This window comes from Ranitomeya imitator, chromosome 4 (genome assembly GCF_032444005.1).
Source record: "Ranitomeya imitator isolate aRanImi1 chromosome 4, aRanImi1.pri, whole genome shotgun sequence".
Classification (NCBI taxonomy): Eukaryota; Metazoa; Chordata; class Amphibia; order Anura; family Dendrobatidae; genus Ranitomeya; species Ranitomeya imitator.
Window position 1 is genome coordinate 671781080 of NC_091285.1, and position 27815 is coordinate 671808894.

The window sequence follows — 27815 nt, forward strand, 5'->3', positions numbered from 1 at the left end:
AAAAAAGCAAAATGAAAACCAAAGTGTTATGCTAAAATAATGTCATTTTGGAGCGATTTTTGCAGTGATTTGTGGCACTTTTTTTTTAAATGTGTAAAAAATCCAAAAACTCAATTTTAATCTTATAAAAAAAACAGCCCTGAAACGTTTGCAATCTCTTACAAAAAAAATGCAGGAATCTGAAAGCATTTTTTTTTTGTCTGGCATGGCAGCGGTGCTCCCCAGCATTCAGAGCTTGCCAATAATAATATGGTGGCAAGCAGCAGGCAGCTGGGTGGCTACCATTCCCCTCCTTGTGGTTATTATTGAGGGAGGTAGCGGTTGATATACAACCCCTGGCAAAAATGATGGAATCACCGGCCTTGGAGGATGTTCATTCAGTTGTTTAATTTTGTAGAAAAAAAGCAGCTCACAGACATGGCACAAACCTAAAGTCATTCCAAATGGCAACTTTCTGGCTTTCAGAAACACTAAAAGAAATCTAGAACTAACAATGTGGTAGTCAGTAACGGTTACTTTTGTAACCAAGCATAGGGGAAAAATTATGGAATCACTGAATTCTGAGGAAAAAAATATGGAATCATGAAAAACAAACAAACAAAAAAAAACCTCCAACACATCACTAGTATTTAGTTGCACCACCTCTGGCTTTTATTACAGCTTGCAGTCTCTGAGGCCTGGACTTAAAGGGACACTGTCACCTGAATTTGGAGGGAACAATCTTCAGCCATGGAGGCGGGGTTTTGGGGTTTTTGATTCACCCTTTGCTTACCCGCCGGCTGCATGTTGGCTGCAATATTGGATTGAAGTTCATTCTTTGTCCTCCGTAGTACACGCCTGCACAAAGCAATCTTGCCTTGTGCAGGCATGTACTATGGAGGACAGAGAATGAACTTCAATCCAATATTGCAGCCAGCGGGTAAGGAAAGGGTGAATCAAAAACCCCAAAACCCCGCCTCCATGGCTGAAGATTGTTCCCTCCAAATTCAGGTGACAGTGTCCCTTTAATGAGGGTCACACAGGACTCTTCATCAATCTGGCTCCAACTTTCTCTGATTGCTGTCACCAGATCAGCTTTGCAGGTTGGATTCTTGTCATGGACCATTTTCTCCAACTTCCACCAAAGATTTCCAATTGGATTGAGATCCGGACTATTTGCAGCCATGACATTGACCTTATGTGTCTTTTTTCAAGGAATGTTTGCACAGTTTTTGCTCTATGGCAGGATGCATTATCATCTTGAAAAATGATTTCATCATCCCCAAACATCCTTTCAATTGATGGGATAAGAAAAGTGTCCAAAATATCAACATAAACTTGCGCATTTATTGAAGATGTAATGACAGCCATCTCCCCAGTGCCTTTACCTGACATGCAGCCCTATATCATCAATGACTGTGGAAATTTGCATGTTCTCTTCAGGCAGTCATCTTTATAAATCTCATTGGAACGGCACCAAACATAAGTTCCAGCATCATCACCTTGCCCAATGCAGATTCGCGATTCATCACTGAATGTGACTTTCATCCAGTCATCCACAGTCCACGACTGTTTTTCCTTAGCCCATTGTAACCCTTGTTTTTCTGTTTAGGTGTTAAATGATGGCTTTCGTTTAGCTTTTCTGTATGTAAATCCCATTTCCTTCAGGCGGTTTCTTACAGTTCGGTCACAGGCGTTGACTCCAGTTTCCACCCATTCGTTCCTCATTTGTTTTGTTGTGCATTTCCTGTTTTGGAGACATATTGCTTTAAGTTTCCCGTCTTGACGCTTTGATGTTTTCCTTGGTCTACCAGTATGTTTGCCTTTAACAACCTTCCCATGTTGTTTGTATTTCGTCCAGATTTTAGACACAGCTGACTGTGAACAACCAACATCTTTTGCAACATTGCGTGATTTTTTTTTTCTCAGAATTGAGTGATTCCATCATTTTTCCCCTATGCTTGGGTTAAAAAGTAACCATTACTGACTACCACATTTTTTATTCTTGATTTCTTTTAGTGTTTCTTAAAGCCAGAAAGTTGCCATTTGAAATGACTTTAGTTTTGTCCCATGTCTGTGAGCTGCTTTTTTTCTACAAAACTAAACAACTGAATGAACATCCTCCAAGGAAGGTGATTCCATCATTTTTGCCAGGGGTTGTATCTAGTCCAGAGCCGGAAGCCTTGTGTGATTGATCGGTGGGTTAACTTCACACATGAGCAATCATCACCAGGGTAAATATAATATGGCGCCTTGGTAAGTGTATGTAACATCCGCCAGACCTGTGAGAAGAGCTGCAGGTGCACGGCGTTCTGCAGGAAGGTCCGCATGGTGCTGCTCTTGTGGTTCAGAAATGAGTCCTGGCAGAAAGAAATTGGCTGCTCCTAAAAGGGAGAGAAATAGATGGTGAATGGTGCCATTAATTCTGAAAACAAGAAAAGTCCAAAATAGATAAACCGCCATATGCTGTCAAAATAATACCGCCAAGTAGTGCGCAGAAAATACTGCCAACCAAAACCCACATATTACCGCCGGGCATTTGGTACCACTATATAGTACTTACATAACGTAAGATGGCAGTACCCATATATTACCGCCATACCGAGCTGACATAATGCTGACAGTTTATTGCCATAATGCATTTTGGACTATTGTATTTTTATATTTATGGTGAAAGCAGAATTATAAAAAAAAAAACATACAAAAATATAACATAATATTTCCATTTTGGGAAATATGCTGCGAGAGTTACTGCGCCTTTAAGAAGCGGTGATTACGCCTGATATGTTCGGAGGTGGTATTAATAATTCATGATGTGGCGGCATTATACACATACATGATAAATAAGTAAAGTGCCCGGCAGCTCCCAATGGTGCGTACAGATGGGTACACGTCCCCGACCTCCCATTACAGAGGTTTATGCTGCGGCAATTAGTGCTGGAGGTTACCCAGGGTGACTGACACGGTGCTTACACACAGCCTAGGGGGCACAGTGTGGTCGTGTACTGACCCCTGTATGCCTTTAATGCCCTCGCTGTAGCCTGACTATGGCAGCACTATGTGTGTGATTGGTGAAATGTCCATTCCTGGTAAGACCAATGGTGGCACATACCGGGGTACAGATGAGCGCCTCCCTGTAGCTGCCGAACAGAAGAGCCTGGGCTCTCAGGAATGCACGGGACACCCCGTCACCCATCAACGACGACTGTTTTGTCAGACGAAGCTTCAGCGTCGAGACCTGCAGAGGCCACAGAAAAGATTTGTCATGGCGTACGTTAAGGTAAGGTAAAGGGTGTATAGCATTACCGATAGAGGTACACACACGTCTCCATACCGCCAGACAAAGTATGTGGCGCGTATAGCGTGCCGTGGCAAATTTTCACCACACCCCAAGCCACGCCCATTTACCGTGTCTTTCTTCCCCGGCAGGAGGACATGTCAGAGGGACGGTGGCAGAGAGGGACATCCAGCAGATGCCCGGGACTGCAGGGCGTAGAAACAAAAGCACCAAAACCCCACAGTTCAGCAGCATCTATAGACCACAGGGGGCGCACTTCTCATGAAATCACATCCATTTTGCTTTTGCAGTTAAACAGCAGAATTATTGTGCAAAAAAAAGAAAATTCATAATTTACGCTACATGTGAACAAGGTTCTAAATTTCCAAGCAAAGTGGATGTGATTCCATGAAATCTCTGCAGTCTGTGTGTCTAAAGGCGCTGCTGTACTCTGCGGTTTTGGTGCTTTTTTTTCTCTATAGGCTTCTGTGTGGAACTTGAAAAAAAAACACAAGGAAAAAGAAAAAAAAAACACTTGCATTTTTAAGCGCAGAATCAAAGCTTTTCTGTATTATTAAAAAAGCATTAAAAACAAATATGGGGGGAAACGCATAAAAGAAACACAGCAAACGCACAATGATCAGAGAAGATTTTTATTGCAGCGTGTGGACACCTGCAGAAAACACGCAAAAAAATGCAGTAGAAAAAGCACAGCACTTGAATACAGCCTCAGCTTTATATTTGTATTACATTTTTATGGATTTAATAGAGAAAAATATCAATCACGCCATTTTTTACGCCCTTTACCAATCCCAGTAAATAATCTGATTGCTGTATTGTATATGTGGACTATTGTATATGTATACAACATTCTCTTACTGACGTCACCAGAACCTGTGGCTCAATAGCTTTATCTCCTGTCTGTAATGTTGAGCGCTGTGGGATCGAAAACCGGGGACACTCACAAAAAAGTAATTTTTTTTTAAATTGCTTTTTATTATTTCTGGCAGCTTTATAGCAGGGGTGGAGAATCTTTATTTTGCCAAGGACCATTTGGATATTTATGCCATCCTCCGGGGGTCGTACAAATTGCACGCTAACTCCGCCGAAGAGGTACGTTCTGACATTGGCACTGGTATCAGGACGTAATCCTTCATTTCACACACCTCGGCGTTTAGTAGTGAATAATGCATGCTCGTGCTGAGTAAGAAGAAACTAAAGGGTTAGCGGCTGCCAAAATACAGCTACCAGCCCAAACACTCCAGTCCCCAATAATCTGCCCAGGGGCCGTGAGGATATGTGCACACGTAGAATGGTCCACTGCTGATTTTTCTGCAGTGGGTTTCATAAATCTGCAGGGCAAAAACACTGCGTTTTTGCTGCAGATTTATTGCGGATTTACCGCGGTTTTTCTGCGGATTTCACTGCGGTTTTACAACTGCGGTTTTCTATTGGAGCAGGTGTAAAACCGCTGCGGAATCTGCATAAAGAAGTGACATGCTGCGGAATGTAAACCGCTGCGTTTCCGCGTGTTTTTTCCGCAGCATGTGCACAGTGTTTTTTGTTTCCCATAGGTTTACATTGTAATGTAAACTCATGGGAAACTGCTGTGGACCCGCAGCTGCGGAAACACTGCGGATCCGCAGCAAAATCCGCAGCGTGTGCACATACCCTCAAAGTCCTGCTGACCTTAGGTTCCCCACTCCTGTTTTAGGCCAGTCTCACACGTCCAGATAATTCCGGTACTGGAAAAATCGATATCGGAATTATCCGTGTCCGTGTGCTTACCGTGAACATCAGTGTGGCATACGTGCGGCAGCCGTGTGCCAACTGGGTACCACACGGACCGTGCAGGAGACAGCGCTACAAGTAAGCGCTGTCCCCTGCATCTGGTGCTGAAGCCGCCATTCATATCTTCTCTCCAGCAGTGTTCGCTAGAGAGAAGATATGAAAAATCCTTTTTTTTTTTTTTTCGTGTTTAAAATAAAGATCCCTGTCCCCACCCCCCTCCCACACTCTGTGCGCCCGGCTGCTGTTACTAAAATACTCACCCGGCTCCTTCGAAGCGTCCTCTCCGCGCCGCACCTTCTCCTGTATGAGCGGTCACGTGGTGCCGCCCATTACAGTCATAAATATGCGGGAGGTGGAGCCGCATATTCATGACTGTAATCGGCGGCACCACGTGACCGCTCATACAGGAGAAGCTGGCGCTGAGAGGATGCTGCGAGGGAGCCGGGGGACTATTTTAGTAACGGGGCGGGCGCACAGGGGGTGGGAGGGGGTAGGGGACAAGGATCTTTATTTTAAACAAGAAAAAAAAGGATTTTTCATATCTTCTCTCCAGCGAACGCTGCTGGAAAGAAGATATGAATGGCGGCTTCAGCACCATGCTGGGGGGACAGCGCTTACTGTAGCGCTGTCTCCTGCACAGCACACGGACTGCACACGGACAGCGTCCATGTGCAGTACGTGTTTTACACGGACCCATTGACTTTAATGTGTCCGTGTAATCCGTGCTCTCCCACGAACACTGACATGTTTCTGTGTTTTGCACACGGACACACGGTCCGTGAAAACACGCTGACATGTGCAGAGACACATTGATTTCAATGTGTCTACGTGAGTCAGTGTCTCCGGTACGTGAGGAAAGTGTCACCTCACGTACCAGAGCCACTGATGTGTGAAACCGGCCTTATAGCAATGAAAAAATCTGACTTTTTCATCACCTCTAGTATACAGGGAACATAGAAATACACTGTTATGTACAATCAATATCAATGAACATGTATAATCTGCTTCTGGGGTCACTGCCTGCAATACAGGTCAAGAGTACCAAATTCTCCTGTCTACATCATTAAGGCCTTTGGCACAAAGCTAGAGTTCCTGCCTGCAAACATGGCAATGTGAGTTCAAGTCCTGAGGAGACCTGATGACAAGAAAAGTGAGTGTTATAATGAAGTGAATTGTGGTCCAACCCTCTGAGAAGGAGCAACGATGGAGGACAGGAGTGAGTATTAAAGGTTTGGGACTTATGTGTTAAATGTGTTTGGACCTAGCCCTCAAATTGGGACAGTCCTGCTCTATCCAGGGTTGTTGGGCGCTATGTGTAATGTGATCAGCAGTGTGTACGGCCCCACATGTCTGTATGTTCTCCTGACATCCCATAATATGATCAGTAGTGTGTATGGCCTCACGTGTCTGAATGTACTCCTGACATCCCATAATGTGATCATCAATCAACATATTGATGAAGATGGTGGATGGTGTTCAGTCTCCTCCTGTCCCTCCTCGCGCAGACACCGATCCTGCTGCTGGGCTGATGCTCTTCTATGTCCCTGTCTGGGACTCCTCATGTAGTGACCTGGTATCTGCTCCGTGCTGTGAGATGTTGGAAACTTTCTTGTAAGCGCACGTATGAATGTGCTGTCTTGGAGGAGCCATACAACCTGAATTGGCTGCAGGTACCACTTCATGTTACCAGTAATGACCAAGACATGAGGGAGATCCAAAACTAGAGAAGAACCAGTTAGGAAGTAGTAGGAGAGAGAAATGGTCTGTGGCCACCACCTGCCCTTTTCCCCTTTTGGGTGTCTCGCTGTTCTTCTCCAAGTCTCCTGTTGACGGTGACATTGATGCATGTGCACTATATACCATATACGGGGTCTTACCACATGTGGAGGCAGATTATCCAGGTCCTGGAATGGCGTCTCCAAGTTGTTGGTGTCCATGTTAAACACTACCACCTCTTCCAGAACTACAGGGTTCACTTGCTGTAGTGGAGGAAGCAGTAAGAAAATTATAAAATCTATGTTTAGGAACTTGTGACTAATGTTAATGACACCAGGATGACTTACCTCCATCAAACTGCTGTGGACCCCGATCAGGAAGGGCATGGGGGCACTGATGGGAAACATAGGCATGGGGTTAGATTCAGGTAGACAAGTAATTGGCAATACAGAAGGGGAAAGTACCGAACGGATGACAGACCCACAATATTCCAGGAGGTGAGGCGGCAGGGTGGGAATGAAGATGTGCTGCCAGTACATGGGATACAGGAGGCCCGCGGAGGCATGGACGCAGGCTGTGAGCTGCCGTACACAGGAGGGGGATCCACAATAATATATGTGCAATAAAAAGGAAAAAAAACATATTTAAAAAAATATTTCTCCTCGCGTCAATAAAGACGGCCATGACAGGTGTCTGATGCTCACCGTACTGAGTTTACTGGATGTGATGAGGATCCGTCTCTCACACAACAAGCTGGCGAACATCTGCAGCATCATGTCCACCTGCACTGCCACCAAGAACTCTGTGAGGTTTCTCTGGAAAAGGGACAGACATGATATAAGATGGAAGATTTCATAAAGCGGTATCATGTATTCATTCTGTAATGGGTCACATTAAAGGGAAAAAGTCTGCAAGTACGAGGGATGTCTTGTCACCCGGGAATGATATCTCCAGCGATGCCCACGTACACCCAACTGTGTAAATAGGCTGTCAAATAATTGTAATAACAGAAGAAATTCCAATATTGGGGTAACATAATAATATGTACAGGAAAAAAATATATCTTGGCACCGTGTTAGCCAGTAGATAGAAAAATATTTAGAATTGAGAGTCCTCGGTGGTTGATACCTTTTAATGGCTAACTGAAAAGATGGTAACAAATTGCAAGCTTTCGAGACTACATACGTCTCTTCATCAGGCAAAGACTAAAACAAATTCTGAAGAATCACATATTTATTTACTGAGCAGGTATCTGGATGGGTAGAGGGTATTCTTAACCCCTTACCGGCATCGGACGTACTATACCGTCCGATGCCGGCTCCCCTGCTTTGATGCAGGGCTCCGCGGTGAGCCCGCATCAAAGCCGGGACATGTCAGCTGTTTTGAACAGCTGACATGTGCCCGCAATAGGTGCGGGCAGAATCGCGATCTGCCCGCACCTATTAACTAGTTAAATGCCGCTGTCAAACGCAGACAGCGGCATTTAACTACCGCTTCCGGCCGGGCGGCCGGAAATGACGTCATCGCCGACCCCCGTCACATGATCGGGGGTCGGCGATGCTTGTATATTGTAGCCATAGAGGTCCCAGAGACCTTTATGGTTACTGATGAGCGGTGGCTGTGAGCGCCACCCTGTGGTCGGCGCTCACAGCACACCTCCATTTCTGCTACATAGCAGCGATCAGCAGATCGCTGCTATGTAGCAGAGCTGATCGTGCTGTGCCAGCTTCTAGCCTCCCATGGAGGCTATTGAAGCATGGCAAAAGTTAAGAAAAAAAGTTTAAAAAAATGTGAAAAAAATAAAAAAAACATAAAAGTTTAAATCACCCCCCTTTCGCCCCAATCAAAATAAATCAATAAAAAAAAAATCAAATCTACGCATATTTGGTATCGCCGCGCTCAGAATCGCCCGATCTATCAATTAAAAAAAAGTATTAACCTGATCGCTAAACAGCGTAGCGGGAAAAAAATTCGAAACGCCAGAATTACGTTTTTTTGGTCGCCGCGACATTGCATTAAAATGCAATAACGGGCGATCAAAAGAACGTATCTGCATCAAAATGCTATCATTAAAAACGTCATCTCGGCACGCAAAAAATAAGCCCTCAGCCGACCCCAGATCATGAAAAATGGAGACGCTACGAGTATCGGAAAATGGCGCAATTTTTTTTTTTATTTTTTTTTAGCAAAGTTTGGAATTTTTTTTTCACCACTTAGATAAAAAATAACCTAGTCATGTTAGGTGTCTATGAACTCGTACTGACCTGGAGAATCATAATGGCAGGTCATTTTTAGCATTTAGTGAACCTAGCAAAAAAGCCAAACAAAAAACCAATGTGGGATTGCACTTTTTTTGCAATTTCACCGCACTTGGAATTTTTTTCCCGTTTTCTAGTACACGACATGCTAAAACCAATGATGTCGTTCAAAAGTACAACTCGTCCCGCAAAAAAATAAGCCCTCACATGGCCAAATTGACGGAAAAATAAAAAAGTTATGGCTCTGGGAAGGAGAGGAGCGAAAAACGAACACGGAAAAACGAAAAATCCCCCGGTCATGAAGGGGTTAAACCCCTGGTAAAAGATACACCCAGCTTCATTCAGGACACAACTGACCTATTGAATAAACTATCAGCAATAGGTCTTCTACCAGAAGGAACCATCCTGGCCACCATGGATGTGGAATCTCTGTACTCCAATATCCCACACCAGGATGGAATAAATGCCTGCAAATTCTTCCTGGAAAACACAGGGACCGATGCAGATTCTGTGGTGAAATTTATAAAATTCATCCTCACCCACAATTACTTTGAGTTTGACAAGAAGATCTATCTACAGGAGACTGGCACAGCAATGGGAAGTAAAATGGCCCCACAGTATGCAAATCTTTTCATGGCCAAGCTTGAAAGCGACTTTTTGTCCTCATGTCCCATCAGGCCTCTGGCGTACTACCGCTCCATTGATGACATTTTAATCATCTGGACGGAGTCTGAGCCGCAGCTAAAGACGTTCCATGAACAGTTTAATCAATTTCATCCAACCATCAACTTGACACTCAACTACTCCTGCACTGAAATTAACTTTTTGGACACCATCATTAAGCTGCAGAACAATGAAATAGAGACATCCCTGTATCAGAAGCCAATCGACCGTCCAACATACCTTAAATGGGACAGTTTACATCCAAAACACATAAAAAGCTCTATTGTCTACATCCAAGCCATCAGATACAATCGTATATGTTCCAACCCAATGGATAGGGATGAACACCTTGGTCGCCTCAGAAAGACCTTTTTGAATCAGGGCTACCATCCAAGAATAATTGAAAATCAGATTACAAGAGCCACCAGAATATCAAGGAATCACCTGCTACATTACAAAGCTAAAGAAGAAAATAACCGGGTACCTCTAGTGGTTACCTACAATCCAAATCTGGAGGTGCTAAGGGGAGCTGCACGGAAATTACAACCTTTACTACAAAAAGATGCCAGCTTACAATCCATTTTTCCAGACCCCCCACTACTGTGCAGCCCCCAAATCTAAGAAGCATCATTGTCAATAGCTCCCTGACCTCTCCAGGAGCTGCAGGTACCTTTCCTTGCAACCAGAAAAAATGTAAAACCTGTCCATTTATAATGACCACGGACAAGATAAAGATCCCCAATTCACATCAGGACCACAAGATACCAGGTACTTTCAGCTGCGTCACTTCTAATGTGGTGTACCTAATTATTTGTACTAAGTGTCCAACTGGGGGTCTGTATGTGGGGAGACAGGGCAAAAGCTTAGAACAAGAATGAATTCTCACCGCCACACAATGAGAAAAAAGAATGGATCTATCTGTAGCAATACATTTCTGTCTCCCAAATCATAACATTATGGACATGAAATTACTTGTATTAAAAGGTAACTTCAAATCGCAGAAAGACAGAAGAGTCTGGGAATATAAACTGATGACGACCTTTGACACTGTAGGAATGAATGTGTCGCACGGATTTATGTCTTTTTACATCAACTAAGGAACTTGCCCCTCAGACCATGTGGGGTCATCACAACAGAGACCCTAATCACAGGACAATAAAACAATCCTTATCTAAGAATTGGCCCAATATTTATGGACGTAACTGTTTATCACCCATGGTAATTCTGCTTCATGTCACCTGGCTTATCTATGTTTTTTTTCCCTTTTTTTTTTTCTACACTATGTTGTGCATAAATATGTGATTCTTCAGAATTATTTGTTTTAGTCTTTGCCTGATGAAGAGACGTATGTAGTCTCGAAAGCTTGCAATTTGTTACCATCTTTTCAGTTAGCCATTAAAAGGTATCAACCACTGAGGACTCTCAATTCTAAATATTTTTTTATAATAATATGTATATTTCTCACTAGTTTATGAAATATTGTCCCATCTAATGACAAGTGAGCGAGGAGGCCGGGGGTGGGCAGGACAAGACAACACTAAAATAACTCACGTTTTCTGGTATTGATGGAAGTTTTGTAGGATCAGGAACAACAAAATATGAAAGCTGCGGAGAGATAATTATATCCTTTGACATGTTTAGAAAAACCTCCAAGATTTTACACGTTTCTCATACATCTATCTACCGACAATACAAAAAATAAGGAAGGCAGAACGCCAAAAATTCTAATGCAAAAATTAGGACACTTCAGTTAATAAAACTTGGATTCCCTTCCCACCTTCATTCTCTTCCATTCCCTTCACTCTTTCATTTCATTCATTCCTCTCTCCCTTCATTCATTCCTCTCTCCCTTCCTTCTTCTTTCCCTTCCTTACTCCCTTCACTTCTCTTTTCCCCTTTCTGTCTCTCCCTCCTTCCCAATTCTTCCTTCCCTTCCTACATTTCTTGCTTTCCTCCTTCCCTTTGCTTCCTTTCTTCTCCACCTCCCTTCATTTCCTTACTACCCTCTTTTCTCTATTTTCCATATGGTCTTACTTTTCCTTCTCTCCCTCCCTCACTTTTCTTTTCTCATTCCCTTTTTCCCCTTAACTTCCTCCTCCCTTACCCGCCTTCATTTCCTCATTCCCAACCCTCCCTCTTTCCCCTTAATTCCCTCCTGCCTTTTGCTTCCTTCTCTCTCTCCTTCCCTCCATACTTTCGGCCTTCCTTCCATCCCTTCTTCTCTTTCATTCGGTCTCTCCCTTCCTTTCTTCTCTCTCACTCCCTTTCCTTTCCGCCTTACTTTTGCCGCTCCTTCCATCCCTTCTTCTCTTTCATTCTGTCTCTCCTTTCCTTCCTTCCTTTTTCTAGTTTATCATATAAGGTCTATATATGATCAACCAAGATCCTACCCCATCGGTGACTTACTCACCATTTCAATGTTCAGAGGTTTGTTCACCTCAGGTATTCGGTGGTCGTAGAGAACCTGTAGGAGGTCCATGACCTCGGTAACCTGTAGGGAAGACATACTATAAGAGACGGAGGAGAGCTGTGGTCAGGAACACATGGAGACATATCCAGTACCTGATCCTTCACTAAGTGCTCTGCGATGTTATTGAGGATTTTGTAGAAGAGCTCAAACCATGGCAGACAGCTGAAAGGAGAGCATCCTGGTCAATGTCGGATGAAATGTGCACTGGGCTGGTATGGGCTCTGTTCACATCACACCTAAGCCTTATGTACATGAATATATGGCTTCGGCATAACTCGTTGTGTTAACAGTGACAGCCATGGGCTTCATTGGTGTCACCATTGAGTCACTTACCTGAGGATACAAGTGCAGTTTATGGCGTTTACAGACAGGCGGCAAAACCCAAAACGCTGGTAACCTTGAAGATCGGTGAGAGTAAAACTGAAGTGCTGGACGGATGAGTTCTGCCATCTGGATTATAGGGGCACAGATATTACAAGTGATCAGAGAAAAGCGTCTAGAGGTGCTGGGTAAGATGTGTGGGGACATAATTGGGATACTAACCTCTCCACGTGGAAGGGGAAGCAGAACTTTGTCAGAGTCATCACAGAGTCCTAGGACACGAATAAGAAGAGATAATGAGCTCAGTGGCCGACATTGATTAGTCTGCAGCACCGGCATCCTGCGATCGAACCCAACCAGGAGTAAAAGCTCAATGGAGTTTGCATATTATATTTATTTTGTGTGGGAACCCTGGCTTTCGATCACATCCAACAAATAAAGTAAGGCATTAATTGTCTTCTTAAAGAGGTTCATTTACTGTTTTTTTTTCCCCCAGTTTAAATTGTGATGCTCCTCCAATTGCCACTTCTCCACTGATTCTGGAGCAGTTTTTCTTTTTCCCCTGTACCTCTCCATTCCAAAGTTATACACCTGGTAAGAAAGATTGACATTCTCCTGTCAACCAACTGGGCGTATACAACAGAACTTCTTCGTGGGTGTAGCCATGTTTTGATAGGCCAGCGTCAGAGAAGAAAAAGAAAACGTCCACGAAGAACTTCTATGGTAAACACCCAGTTGGTTGAAAGGAAAATTTGCATCTTTATTACTGGGGAAGGGTCTAATTTGGGAATGGGAGGACAGAATATTAAGAAAAACTGTTACAGAATCAGGGACTGGAGGAGGGATACTAAGGTTTGAAAAAAAAACAGTGAAAGGTCCTATTTATAGGGTTCATTCTATGTATAGACGCTTGTAGCTCACACTACTTGTGACATACTCACTCATCTGAGATCCGTCACAAATATTGGCTTCTTTCTCACCTGGTCATCAAACTGTTCTGGGAATTGTCTTTTTAGCTCTGGATCTGAAATAGAGCACAGACATGAATAAGTAACAGCACAGATTATTGGCCTGTGGTACAAATACCGGATTTCTGGAGCCGGAATAGACCACTGCAGTAAAGTGAACCGTAGTAATGCAGACAGCAGCTGAATGATGTTTACGGCTGTTCACCTCTCAAATATCCAGATCACACCCCCCTGGCATTCTCGTAAGCAGCTTAATCAGCTCATCACCTTAAATGGCTTTCAATGAACAGGTATGGCTTATGAAGAGTTAATTTTTGGAATCACCGGCCTTCAGAAAGTATTTGCGACCATCAGGTGTGATTAGCAGAGGCGAATTTGGTACATACAGTGCTGAGTGCTATTCCACAACTGTTTTAAGCCAGAATATGGCAAAAAAACACTCAAGGAAGTGAAGAGAAATGACAGTCCATCGGTACTTTAAAACATAAAAGGTCAGTCAATCTGGAAAATTATCAGAACCTTTAAGATATCTTCAAGTGAACTCATAAAAACTATCAATAGCTGTGACAAAACTGGCTCTTATGAGGCCCGCTGCATGGAATGAAGACCAATAATTACCTCTGTTGCAGAGGATAAGTTCATCAAAGTTGCCAGCTTCAAAAAACTTGAAAACTGTCTGAATCTCAGATAACAGCCATAAATAACGCACAGACATCAAGTAGCAGACACATCTAAACATCAACTGTCCAGAGGAGACTGTGAGAATCAGGCCTTTGTGGTCAAATTGCTGCAAAGAAGCCACTACTGAGAACAGAGAATAAAAAGAGACTTGTTTGGGCCAATAAATACAAGGACTGGATATTAGATCAGAGGAAATCTGTGCTGTGCTCTGATGAGTCAACTTTCGAGAATTTTGGTACCAATTACTGTCTTTCTGAGACACAGAAGAGGTGAGCGGATGATTTCTACATGTGTGGTGACCACTATGATGCATGAAGGGGGAGGTGTGATTGTGTGGGTGACTTATTACAATTTACAGGCACGGAGCCCAGCATGGCAACCACAGCATCCTGCCGCGACCATCACCCCATCTGGTTTGCACTTAGTGGAACCATCATTTGTGTTGCAAGAGGACAATGACCCAAAACACATCAAGGCATTGTAGAGTCTATATGACCAAGAAGGAGCCGTCACATCTCCGCCAGTATCTGCTCCTCTCGCAAGGTATTGCCAGAATCATTCTGTGGCGGCGCTGGTGACAGAAGAGGCGTTGTAACTAGAAGCTCTGGAAACCAGATGGAGTGGAAATAAGTGTAGTATTGGAGCTTTGCTCATACAAGAAAACAAGTGGAGACAGCAGCCCCCCTGGATACACACAGAGCTCCCATCCAGCCTGTATAACAAAGGGGGACAATCCTACAAAAGAAAATCTCAAACTTGGGTCAGGATGCAAACTGCATATCAGAGAGGATGAAAATGAATGAAGGAATGAATGGGGCTGCTAGAATCAGTGCAAATTTATTAAATAAAAATGACCCCTAACATACAGTATGTAAAAATAATTAATCCATGTAAAATGTGTCCATAGGCTCATAAAGAGTAACCGTTGTTTTATTGTTTTAATTTTTTTTTTTTTACATAAAATCAATTGTACAAATTAAAATAACAAACTTTGTAATATATCTTTTCAGAATAACCTTCTTCTGTCTCTTTTGGGATGGATCTTTCATTTTACAAATTCTCAATTACTGGGTAAAATCTGTCTGAGTATAGATTTTCCCATTGCTGAGATAAGAGATGACGGTTGGTGCTCATGATGTTCTATGGAACTAGCAGCAGACTGTTTGTGTCTGTCTCTAGCTCCTCGCCGTTACAATAGAATATTATGAGCACTAACTCTCATCTTCTATCTCAATAATGGGAAAATCTTCACTGAACACAGATTTTACCCATGAATTGGGACTGAAAGATCAGTCCAGGAGACAGATTTTTTTTTTACTTTTTTTTTACTTTTGGCATGCTTCAATAGTCTCCATGGGAGGCTAGAAGCTGCTATAATCCAATCGCCTGTGCTACACACAGGTGATGATCAGATCGCCTGTGGGTAACAGAAAAGCTCACTTGCTATGAGCGCCATCCATGGGGCGGCGCTCATAACAATCTGGCAATGACAACCATAGAGGTCTGGTTGTCATGCCGACCCATCGGTGACCCGCGATCATGTGATGGGGTCACTAATGGGTGGGATTAGCGACGCGCTTCTGGTAAGTGCGACTTAAATGCCGCTGTCAGAGATTGACAGCGGCATTTAACTAGTTAACAGCCATGGGTGGATCACAATTCCAGCCATGGCTGTTGCGGGCACATATCAGCTATATAGATCATCTGTTATGTGCCCGGATAAGTGCGGGCTCAGTGCCGGAGCTCACACCAAATGGGGGAGTCCGATGTGGGCATACTATTACGCCCAACGTTGGAAAGGGGTTAATCCCTTTACGACCTTGGACATACTGCATGAATACATCACAGCAATACAAAAACACGTAATCGCACCAACCAGGAGAATAAAATCGTCTAATCACTTATACCGCATGAGGAACGGCAGAAAAAAATAAATAAAACCAATTTTTCATCTCCTGTTGATTTGTTCATTATGCCTCCCAAAGATCGCAGTAAGGCTCAGTGCACATTTATCCAGCGCTCTACTCTAACTGCTTACACCGGGTTTCCGTATAATTCCCTGAAATATTCATGATTCAAACGGAACCACTGACAGAAGATTTCCTATAATGAGGCAGACGGCGGCACTGTGGATGCCGCCTGACCAGTGATCCAGCGGTGTCCATTTTTAGGTGTGCATAAAAGTGCCGTACAGTTATGCGCACATCTGAAAAGAAAGACACCGCTGAACAGAGGCCAGACGGAATCCAGATTTACTCTGCTCTGAATGGATCCCTCGGGGGTTTCATCTGAATCACGTCACTCAGAGATTTAGATGGAAACCACGATTTAACCAGTGTAGAGCGCCGGATAAATGTGATCCCAAATGTTATGTAAAATGTTCCCAACAAAAACTTTAACTCAATCTATAAAAAAGAAAGTCCCCACTCAGGTCTGTCATCGGTCAATGGAAATATTGGGGGGCTTTCACGTTACTAGTTGTACAAAGGCTCTGGAGAGGCACTGTGACTTCACACGCCGCAAACGAATTCTGCATCCCAAATCCAAATGCCCCCTCCGTTCTGAGACCCAGTGTGCCTAAACCACATTTAGCATCCACATGTTTGGCATTTCTGTAGCAATGACAGCCCTCTTAATTTACAAGTGCATGGCTCCAGAACCACGAGCTGGGCATAATGGACTGGTATATTGAGCAAATGGACTAAAACGTAACTTTTACTGATTAATGTAAAAAAGACAAACTATCGTGATACCACCACCAGGTGATAAACAAACAAGGGAAATAAAAACAAAGAGGGGCTTCGCCCACTCTTATGGACACAAAAGGGGTATATTAGAAAATAGCTAATACACCTGTGCTGGTCTGTCGTGTCCCAAAACAGTACTTTTCCCCCACATATGAGGTATCAATGTGTTCAGGAGAAACTACACAACAAATTTTGGGGTCCATTTTCTCCAGTTACCAAGTTTTTGTGGAAAAAAAAAATGCTCATTATTTCCTTCCAATCTGCTTCAGTTCCTGTGAAGCACCTGAAGGGTTAATAAACTTCATTAATGTTGTTTTGAGCACCTTGAGGGGTGCAGTTTTTAGAATGGTATAAATTTTGGGTATTTTATGTCATATAGATTCCTCAAAGTCACTTCAAATGTGATGTCGTCACTAAAAAAAAAGGTTTTGTAAATTGTGTTGGAAAAATTAGAAATCGCTGGTCAACTTTTAACCCTTCTAACTTTCTAACAAAAAAAAATATGTTTCAAAAATTGTGTTGGTGTAAAGTAGACATGTGGGAAGTGTTATTTATTAACTAGTTTGTGAGACGTAACTCTCTGGTTTAAGAGCATCAAAATTTAAAGTTTGAAAATTGTGAAATTTTCAAACTTTTTGCCAAATTTGAGATTTTTTAACAAATAAATGTACATGATATAGAACAAACTTTACCGTTATCATGAAGTACAATATGTCATGAAAAAATAATCTTAGAATCCGTGGGATCTGTTGAAGCGTTCCAGAGTTATTACCTCATAAAGTGACACTCGTCAGAATTGTAAAAATTGGCCTAGTCATGAAGATGAAAACAGGCTTGGAGATAATGGCTGGCGATATGTTGCCTCCTCGTCCTCTGGGCCCTGTACTAGTAGTTATGGCCAATGACAACTTTATATACATTTGCTCAGTCACGCGTTTAGATGCGTCATCGACTTAGATGCAGTGGCTGCAAACAATGCAGACTACCACTACAGAGTTTGGGACAGGAGGAGGCAGGATCCTCTTCCTCCATTTGTGCTCAGATCTATTACAATACCGAAAGTAGAAGAGTATACTCAGATTGTAGAGGAACGCTTCCTCTGATTAGAGATGGTTCTCTAATTTATATACTGTATACTGTATAAACTGTATATCTATATGAGGAGTTTTTGGTGAGGACATGTCCACCACATAGCCATTATTCCAAGCCGTGGAGCAAAAACATGAATATCCCCATCCTCTGGAACTGTGTGCCCCAACACGTCCAACTATCAACATGTTCTGATCCTTCAGATGGAACCTGAAAACCCACCTCTTCAAGAAAGCCTACAGCCTGCAATGACCCCACTGCCTCCTCACCACTACTGGAGCTACCGCCTCACCAACACTGGAGCTGCTGCAACTCCCGACCTACTGTCTCCTTCCCCACCATCCTGTAGAATGTAAGCCTGCAAGAACAGGGTCCTCGCCCCTCTGTATCAGTCTGTAATTGTTAGTTTGCTTACTGTAAGTGATAGCGGTAAGTTGTATGTAACCCCTTCTCATGTACAGCTCCATGGAACCAATGATGCTATATTAATAATAATAATAATAATAATAAAGTTAAGGCTGAGCTAAAGTTAGGGTTGAGCTAGGGTTAGGGTTGTGGTTATGGTTGGGATTACTGTTAGGATTGGGATTAGGGTTAGGGGTGCATTAGGGTTAGGTTTTTGGTTAGGGTTATGGTTAGGGTTGGTATTAGGGTTAGGGGTGTGTTGGGGTTAGGGATGTGGTGTGACACTCAGATCTACCTCTCTGGCCCACACGTCACCGCTCTGCTGTCCAGAATCCCAGAGTGCCTATCAGCCATATCCTCCTTCTTCTCCTCTCGCTTCCTCAAACTCAATGTGGACAAATCTGAACTCATCATCTTTCCTCCATCCCACAAATCTTCCTTACTTGACCTATCTATCGCAGTCAATGACATCATGCTTTCCCCTGTACCCGAAGTCCGCTGCCTCGGAGTAACCTTCGACTCTGCCCTGTCCTTCAAACCACACGTCCAAGCTCTTTCCACCTCCTGTCGCCTCCAGCTCAAAAATATCTCCAGGATCCGTCCTTTCCTCAACCCCCAATCTACTAAAATGCTTGTGCACGCCCTCATCATTTCCCGCCTTGACTACTGCAACATCCTTTTCTGTGGCCTCCCTGCTAACACCCTTGCACCTCTCCAGTCCATCCTTAACTCTGCTGCCCGACTAATCCATCTCTCTCCTCGCTACTCCTCCGCTTCCCCCCTCTGCAAATCTCTTCACTGGCTCCCATTCCCTTAGCGTATCCAGTTCAAATTGCTAATACTGACCTACAAAGCCATCCACAACCTGTCTCCTCCATATATCTCTGAACTAATCTCTCGATATCTTCCCTCACGTGACCTCCGGTCCTCCCAAGACCTCCTTCTCTCCTCCACACTTATTCTCTCCTCATCCAATCGCCTCCAAGACTTCTCCCGAATATCCCCCATCCTCTGGAACTCTCTGCCCCAACACGTCCGACTATCAACCACAGTCGGATCCTTCAGACGGAACCTGAAAACTCATCTCTTCAGGAAAGCTTACAGCCTGCACTGACACCGCTGCTGCCTCATCACCAACGAAGCTACCGCCTCACCAACACCGGAGCTACCGCCTCACCAACACCGAAGCTACCGCCTCACCAACACCGAAGCTCCTGCAACCCTCAACCTACTGTCTCCTTCCCCATAATCCTGTAGAATGTAAGCCCGCAAGGGCAGGGTCCTCGCCCCTCTGTATCAGTCCGTCATTGTTAGTTTGTTTACTGTATGTGATATTTGTAACTTGTATGTAACCCCTTCTCATGTACAGCACCATGGAATCAATGGTGCTATATAAATAAATAATAATAATAATAATGTGGTTAGGGTTATGGTTAGGGTTGGGATTAGGGTTAGGGGTGTGTTAGGGTTAGGTTTGTGGTTAGGGTTATGGTTAGAGTTGGGATTAGGGTTAGGGGTGTGTTAGAATTAGGGTTGGAGTTAGAATTTGGGGGGTTCCACTGTTTAGGTACATCAGAGGGTCTCCAAATGCGACATGGTCCCACCATTGATTCCAGCCAATTTTTCGTTCAAAAAGTCAAACGTTGCTCCCTCCCTTCTGAGCCCTGCCATGCACTCAAACAGTGGCTTTCCCCCACATATGGGGTATCGGCATGCTCAGGAGAAATTGTACAACAAATTTTGTGGTCCACTTTATCCTGATACTCTTGTGAAAATTAAAAAAATTGGTTCCAAAGTAAATTTTTTGTGAAAAAAGTAAAATGTTAATTTTTTCCTTCCACATTGCTTTAGTTCTCTTGAAGCACCTGAAAGGTTAATAAACTTTTTGAATGTGGTTTTGCACACCTTGAGCAATGCAGTTTTAGAATGGTGTCACTTTTGGGTATTTTCTGTTATATTGACCTCCCAAACTCACTTCAAATGTGAGGTGGTTCCTAAAAAAAATGGTTTTGTAAATTTTGTTGGAAAAATGAGAAATCACTGGTCAAATTTAACCCTTATAACGTCCTAACAAAAAAAATTCTGTTTCCAAAATTATGCTGATATAATGTTGACATGTGGGAAATGTTATTTATTAACTATTTTGTGCGCTACGACTCTCTGACTTAAGGGTAGAAAAAAATAAAAATTTGAAAATTGCAAAATTTTCAAAATGTTTGCCAAATTTCCATTGTTTTTTTCCATGTTTTTCATAAATAAACAAGTTACCGTAATATCAAAGAATTTTACAACTAACATGAAGTACAATATGTCACGAAAAATAGAACTATAACCTCATTAAGTGGCAGAGGTCAGAATTGTAAAAATTGGCCTGATATTAAGTACCAAATTGGCTCTGTCACTAAGGGGTTAAAGGACAAAGTACAGCAGAAAAGTTCAGCACTTTACAAAAGACTTGAACCGAAAAAATGCTATTATTTAATGTTGGTTTCTTTTGGGGGGGTGTTTAATTTTCCAATGTTCTATGTTATGAATAATATTTGAAATCTCCATCTAAAAGTGCAAGATTGTACTGTTTATGATATCGACATTGAGGGATACATTATCCCTAATACCCCAGCTGCTGCCGAACCTCATAATACACACCCTAGACAATACAAAACCTTTTAACCTCTTAGTTACATGCGTTACTTTACATGGTAATAAATATTTTAACATATCTCAGTGACTCTGAGATTTCTTATATTTCGTGACATATTGTACTTTATATTAGTGGTAAATTTAGGTGATTTTGTTTTGCGTTTATTTATGAAAATATCAGAAATCTACTTTATGTCAGAACCATTTTTGAAACATCCTTTATCATTTTAGGATGTTAAACGTTTAGCACAAATTTTTTTTTTTTTCAAGCCAATTTTCCCAAACTTATTTTTTAAGGACCGGTTAATGTTTGAAGCGAATTTGAATTTCCTATATATTGTAAAAACCCGCTGAAAGTGATTCCATTGAAAAAAAAACTGCACTCCTCAACATATTGAGAACTATTCATGCTTTTAGAAAGTTTTTTTTTAACTCTTCAGGTGCTTCACAGGAATTAAACACCAAAGTGTGGTGCTAACAATATAACAGGCCACGGTCAGAGTGGCCTGTAGTTTCCATGGCAATTAATGGCCTTTGGATCATTCACCTTCGGTGACCTGTAAGGCTCTGCAATAAGCAGGGTCTAGTGGGTGAAGAAGAAGAATTGCCAGATATTAGATCAGTGATCGAGTAAGTTAAAGTCCTACATTGTGACTAAGTAAAAATTGCAAAAAGTTAAAAAGAAATTTAACCCCTTAGTGACAGAGCCAGTTTGCAGCTTAATGACCGGGCCAATTTTTACAATTCTGACCACTATCACTTTATGAGGTTATAACTCCGGAACGCTTTAATGGATCCCGCTGATTCTGAGAATGTCTTTTCGTGAACTTTGAATTTTCATGCTCTTAAATCAGAGAGAGATACATCACACAAACATTTCCCACATGTCTACTTTATATCAACACAATTTTGGAAGCAAAATTTGTTTTTGTTAGGAAGTTATAAGGGTTAAAAGTTGACCAGCAATTTCTCATTTTTACAACACCATTTTTTTTTCAGGGACCACATCACATTTTAAGTGAATTTGAGGGGTCTATATGACAGAAAATACCCACAAGTGACACCATTCTAAAAACTGCACCCCTCCATGTGCTCAAAACCACATTTAAGAAGTTTATTAACCCTTCAGGTGCTTCACAGGAACTGAAGCAATGTGGAAGGAAAAAATTAACATTTAACTTTTTTTTACAAACATTTTACTTCAGAACCAATTTATTGTCACAAGTGTAAAAAGAGAAAATGAACCACAAAATTTGTTGTGCTATTACTCCTAAGTACGCCGATACCCCATATGTGGGGATAAACAACTGTTTGGGCGCATGGCAGAGCTCGGAAGGGAAGGAGCGCCGTTTGACTTTTTCAATGCAGAAATGACTGGAATTGAGATCGGACACCATGTTGCGTTTGCAGAGCCCCTGATGTGCCTAAACAGTGGAAACCCCCCACGAGTGACCCCATTTTGGAAACTAGACTCCTTAAGGAACGTATCTAGATGTGTGATGAACACTTTGAACCCCCAAGTGCTTCACAGAAGTTTATAACGTAGAGCCGTGAAAATAAAAAATCGTATTCTTTTCCACAAAAATGATATTTCTCCCCCAAATTTTTATTTTCACAAGGGTAACAGGAAAAATTGCACCCCAAAAATTGTTGTCCAATTTTTCCTGAGTACGCTGATGCTCCATATGTGGGGGTAAACCACTGTTTGGGTGCATGGCAAAGCTCAGAAGGGAGGGAGCGCCATTTGACTTTTTGAACACAAAATTGGCAGGAATCAATGGTGGCTCCATGTCGCGTTTGGAGACCCCCTGATGTGCCTAAACAGTGGAAACCCCAATTCTAGCTCCATCCCTAACCCCAACACACCCCTAACACTAATCCCATCCCTAACCATAACACTAATCACACCCCTAACCCCAACACACCCCTAACACTAATCCCAACCCTAACCATAACCCTAATCACAACCCTAACCCTAATCCCAACCATAACCCTAATCCCAAACCTAACCCTAATCCCAACCCTAACCTAATCCAAACCCTAATCCCAACCCTATCCCTAATCCCAACACACCCCTAACCTTAATCCCAACCATAACCCTAACCACAAACCTTACCCTAATCCCAACCCTAACCCTAATCCTAACCCAAATCCAAACCCTAATCCCAACCCTAATCCCAACCCTAACCCTAATCCTAACCCTAATCTCAACCCTAACCCTAATCCCAACCGTAACCCTACCTTTAGTCCAACTCACTTTAAAATTTAGCCCAACTGTAACCCTAATGGGAAAATGGAAATAAATATATTTTCTTTATTTTATTATTTTTCCCTAGCAAAGGGGGTGACAAAGGAGGGGTTCATTTACTATTTTCTTTATTTTGCTCACTGTGATAGGGTCTACCACAGTGACCAAAATGAACCAATAGGAAAAATCTTCCTATTGCTGCCAAGTGCTGGCCGGCAGATCTCGGTGGGTGCAATGCGCATGCTCCCACCATTTTCTTACCAGAAGAATATGCCAGCTGCCGTTGGGGAAAGCAGGAGGATCCAGGGACACTGGGAGACACTGGTAAGTATCGGGGGGCGATCGGGGACCCTATTTCTTTGTCCTCTGATGTGCGATCACATTGGAGGACAGAGAAATTAAATGGCAAATCACGCTTTTTTTTTGCAGTCGCCGTTATACAGTTAATAATGGCGATCGCAACCCGGTGGTCGGGAAAAAACTACCCGAATCATGTTCTCTGAGGCCTCGGCTACTCCCGGCAGCCGAGACCCCGGAGAAAATCCGACTCTGGGGGGCGCTATACACTTTTTCCACACGCTGTGGTTTAAGTACCCTTAACTACCACCATTAAAAAGCATATCGGCGGTCGTTAAGGAGTTAAACAAAAATAACAGAAAACTATGCTGCCACTCAAAATGCTGTTTTATGTAGAACCTAAAGTGAACAAGACAAGCGCACATTGCGTATCGCCGCATCCAGAACGAACCAAACAATGAAACCGAGCAATGTCCCTTCGTCATACTCATCACAGTGGCATCTGAAGGGTTAAAGCGCTGTTATCTGAGCTAGGCCTGATCCCAGCACCGGAGATCAGCTGTGCGGCAGCCAACTGCTCCTGTGGACGCAAGGGCTCAACTCCTGTGCCGCGGCCATTCCGGAGATGTGACTGCACGGCAGAATGGGGTAATGTTGTGAATTCTGTGGCAGAGCTCCCTCCTGTGGTCACAAGTGGTACTTCGGCTGATTCTCTCTGTGAGCTTCTGTTGGTGGAGGGAAGTGGTACTGCGGCTTCTGAGTTTCCTCCCTCAGGTGATCTGGTGAGGTCGTTAGGTGCTTCTCTACTTAACTCCACCTAATGCTTTGATCCTGGCTTCCTGTCTATGTTCCAGTGTTGGACTTGTTTTTCCCTGGATCATTCCTGTGGCCTGCTGCTCTGCATAGCTAAGTTCTTCTTTGCTATTTGTTTGCTATTTTTTCTGTCCAGCTTGTCTATTTGTTTTGCTGGAAGCTCTGGGACGCAAAGGGTTTGACCAAGAAGGGTGCTGATTTGGTCAATTGGTCTTCTGCTGCTGTGGAAGCTTTTCAAGAGTTGAAGCGTCGTTTTTCTTCTGCCCCTGTGTTGTGTCAACCAGATGTTTCTCTTCCGTTCCAGGTTGAGGTTGATGCTTCTGAGATTGGAGCAGGGGCTGTTTTGTCGCAGAGAGGTTCTGATTGCTCAGTGATGAAACCATGCGCTTTTTTTTCCAGGAAGTTTTCGCCTGCTGAGCGAAATTATGATGTGGGCAACCGAGAGTTGCTGGCCATGAAGTGGGCATTCGAGGAGTGGCGTCATTGGCTTGAAGGAGCTAAGCATCGCGTGGTGGTATTGACTGATCATAAGAACTTGACTTATCTCGAGTCTGCTAAGCGTTTGAATCCTAGACAGGCTCGTTGGTCGCTGTTTTTTGCCCGTTTTGACTTTGTGATTTCGTACCTTCCGGGCTCTAAAAATGTGAAGGCAGATGCTCTGTCTAGGAGTTTTGTGCCCGACTCTCCGGGTTTATCTGAGCCGGCGGGTATCCTCAAGGAAGGAGTAATTGTGTCTGCCATCTCCCCTGATTTGCGGCGGGTGCTGCAAAAATTTCAGGCTAATAAACCTGATCGTTGTCCAGCGGAGAAACTGTTTGTCCCTGATAGGTGGACGAATAAAGTTATCTCTGAGGTTCATTGTTCGGTGTTGGCTGGTCATCCTGGAATCTTTGGTACCAGAGAGTTAGTGGCTAGATCCTTTTGGTGGCCATCTCTGTCGCGGGATGTGCGTACTTTTGTGCAGTCCTGTGGGATTTGTGCTCGGGCTAAGCCCTGCTGTTCTCGTGCCAGTGGGTTGCTTTTGCCCTTGCCGGTCCCGAAGAGGCCTTGGACACATATCTCTATGGATTTTATTTCAGATCTTCCCGTTTCTCAAAAGATGTCAGTCATTTGGGTGGTCTGTGATCGCTTTTCTAAGATGGTCCATCTGGTACCCTTGTCTAAATTGCCTTCCTCCTCTGATTTGGTGCCATTGTTCTTCCAGCATGTGGTTCGTTTGCATGGCATTCCAGAGAATATCGTTTCTGACAGAGGTTCCCAGTTTGTTTCGAGGTTTTGGCGAGCCTTTTGTGGTAGGATGGGCATTGACTTGTCTTTTTCCTCGGCTTTCCATCCTCAGACTAATGGCCAGACCGAACGAACCAATCAGACCTTGGAAACCTATCTGAGATGCTTTGTTTCTGCCGATCAGGATGACTGGGTGTCCTTTTTGCCTTTGGCTGAGTTCGCCCTTAATAATCGGGCCAGCTCGGCTACCTTGGTTTCGCCATTTTTCTGCAATTCTGGGTTCCATCCTCGTTTCTCTTCAGGACAGGTTGAGTCTTCGGACTGTCCTGGTGTGGATACTGTGGTGGACAGGTTGCAGCAGATTTGGACTCATGTAGTGGACAATTTGACCTTGTCCCATGAGAAGGCTCAACGTTTCGCTAATCGCAGACGCCTTGTGGGTCCCCGACTTCGTGTTGGGGATCTGGTTTGGTTATCTTCTCGTCATATTCCTATGAAGGTTTCCTCTCCTAAGTTTAAACCTCGTTTCATTGGTCCGTATAGGATTTCTGAGGTTCTTAATCCTGTGTCTTTTCGTCTGACCCTCCCAGATTCTTTTTCCATACATAACGTATTCCATAGGTCATTGTTGCGGAGATACGTGGCACCTATGGTTCCATCTGTTGACCCTCCTGCCCCGGTTTTGGTGGAGGGGGAATTGGAGTATATTGTGGAGAAGATTTTGGATTCTCGTGTTTCTAGACGGAAACTCCAGTATCTGGTTAATTGGAAGGGTTATGCTCAGGAAGATAATTCCTGGGTTTTTGCCTCTGATGTCCATGCTCCCGATCTTGTTCGTGCCTTTCATGTGGCTCATCCTGGTCGGCCTGGGGGCTCTGGTGAGGGTTCGGTGACCCCTCCTCAAGGGGGCGGTACTGTTGTGAATTCTGTGGCAGAGCTCCCTCCTGTGGTCACAAGTGGTACTTCAGCTGATTCTCTCTGGGAGCTTCCGTTTGTGGAGGAAAGTGGTACTGCGGCTTCTGAGTTTCCTCCCTCAGGTGATCTGGTGAGGTCGTTAGGTGCTTCTCTACTTAACTCCACCTAATGCTTTGATCCATGCTTCCTGTCTATGTTCCAGTGTTGGACTTTTTGTTTGCTATTTTTTCTGTCCAGCTTGTCTATTTGTTTTGCTGGAAGCTCTGGGACACAAAGGGTGTACCTCCGTGCCGTTAGTTCGGTACGGAGGGTCTTTTTGCCCCCTTTGCGTGGTTTTCTTTAGGGTTTTGTGTAGACCGCAAAGTTATCTTTCCTATCCTCGCTCTGTTAAGAAAGTCGGGCCTCACTTTGCTGAATCTATTTCATCCCTACGTTTGTCTTTTCATCTTAACTCACAGTCATTATATGTGGGGGGCTGCCTTTTCCTTTGGGGTATTTCTCTGAGGCAAGGTAGGCTTATTTTCTATCTTCAGGCTAGTTAGTTTCTTAGGCTGTGCCGAGTTGCATAGGCAGAGTTAGGCGCAATCCACGGCTGCCTCTAGTGTTGTTTGGAGAGGATTAGGGATTGCGGTCTGCAGAGTTCCCACGTCTCAGAGCTCGTTCTATTATTTTGGGTTATTGTCAGATCACTGTATGTGCTCTGACCGCTATGTCCATTGTGATACTGAATTGCCTATCACAACAGGGTAAACTACCTGCGATCTGGACGTACAGCGACATCAATGTGTGGCAAGGGGTTAATGAGTGACATGATATGCTCCATTTCTGCAGCAGCTGAGGTGTATGATGATGTTCTGCAGCAGCTGAGGTGTATGATGATGTTCTGCAACAGTTGAGGTGTATGATAAGGTTCTGCAGCAGCTGAGGTGTATTATGAGGTTCTGCAGCAGCTGAGGTGTATTATGAATTTCTACAGCATCTGAGGTGTATTATGAGGTTCTGCAGCGGCTGAGGTGTAGTATGAGGTTCTGCAGCAGCTGAGGTGTATTATGAAGTTCTGCAGCATCTGAGGTGTATTATGAGGTTCTGCAGCAGCTGAGGTGAAGTATGAGTTTCTGCAGGAGTTGAGGTGTATTATGATGTTCTGCAGCAATTGAGGTGTGTATTATGATGTTCGTGTATTATGATGTTCTGCAGCAACTGAGGTGTGTATTGTGAGGTTCTGCATCAGCTGAGGTGTATTATGAGGTTCTGCAGCAGCTGAGATGTAGTATGAGGTTCTGCAGCAGCTGAGGTGTATTATGAATTTC

At 43.5% G+C, this 27815-nt stretch overlaps 1 protein-coding gene across 2 annotated transcripts in view; it reads right to left on the reverse strand.

Moving 5' to 3' along the window:
• The window catches only part of DENND1C (DENN domain containing 1C), a 41150-nt gene that overhangs the window by 8894 nt on the left and 4441 nt on the right, over positions 1–27815 (reverse strand). Inside the window, exons 3-14 of one of the 2 annotated variants that reach the window (XM_069767307.1) lie at positions 13456–13499; positions 12698–12747; positions 12488–12604; positions 12247–12316; positions 12095–12175; positions 11236–11289; positions 7468–7578; positions 7244–7344; positions 7111–7156; positions 6925–7026; positions 3092–3217; positions 2262–2363 (exon numbers count right to left, since the gene is read on the reverse strand). In XM_069767307.1, the coding sequence (XP_069623408.1) occupies positions 2262–2363; positions 3092–3217; positions 6925–7026; positions 7111–7156; positions 7244–7344; positions 7468–7578; positions 11236–11289; positions 12095–12175; positions 12247–12316; positions 12488–12604; positions 12698–12747; positions 13456–13499 (1004 nt within the window). Of the gene's footprint in view, positions 1–2261; positions 2364–3091; positions 3218–6924; positions 7027–7110; positions 7157–7243; positions 7345–7467; positions 7579–11235; positions 11290–12094; positions 12176–12246; positions 12317–12487; positions 12605–12697; positions 12748–13416; positions 13500–27815 lie in introns of both variants that reach the window. The other variant, XM_069767308.1, reaches the window with a different exon arrangement.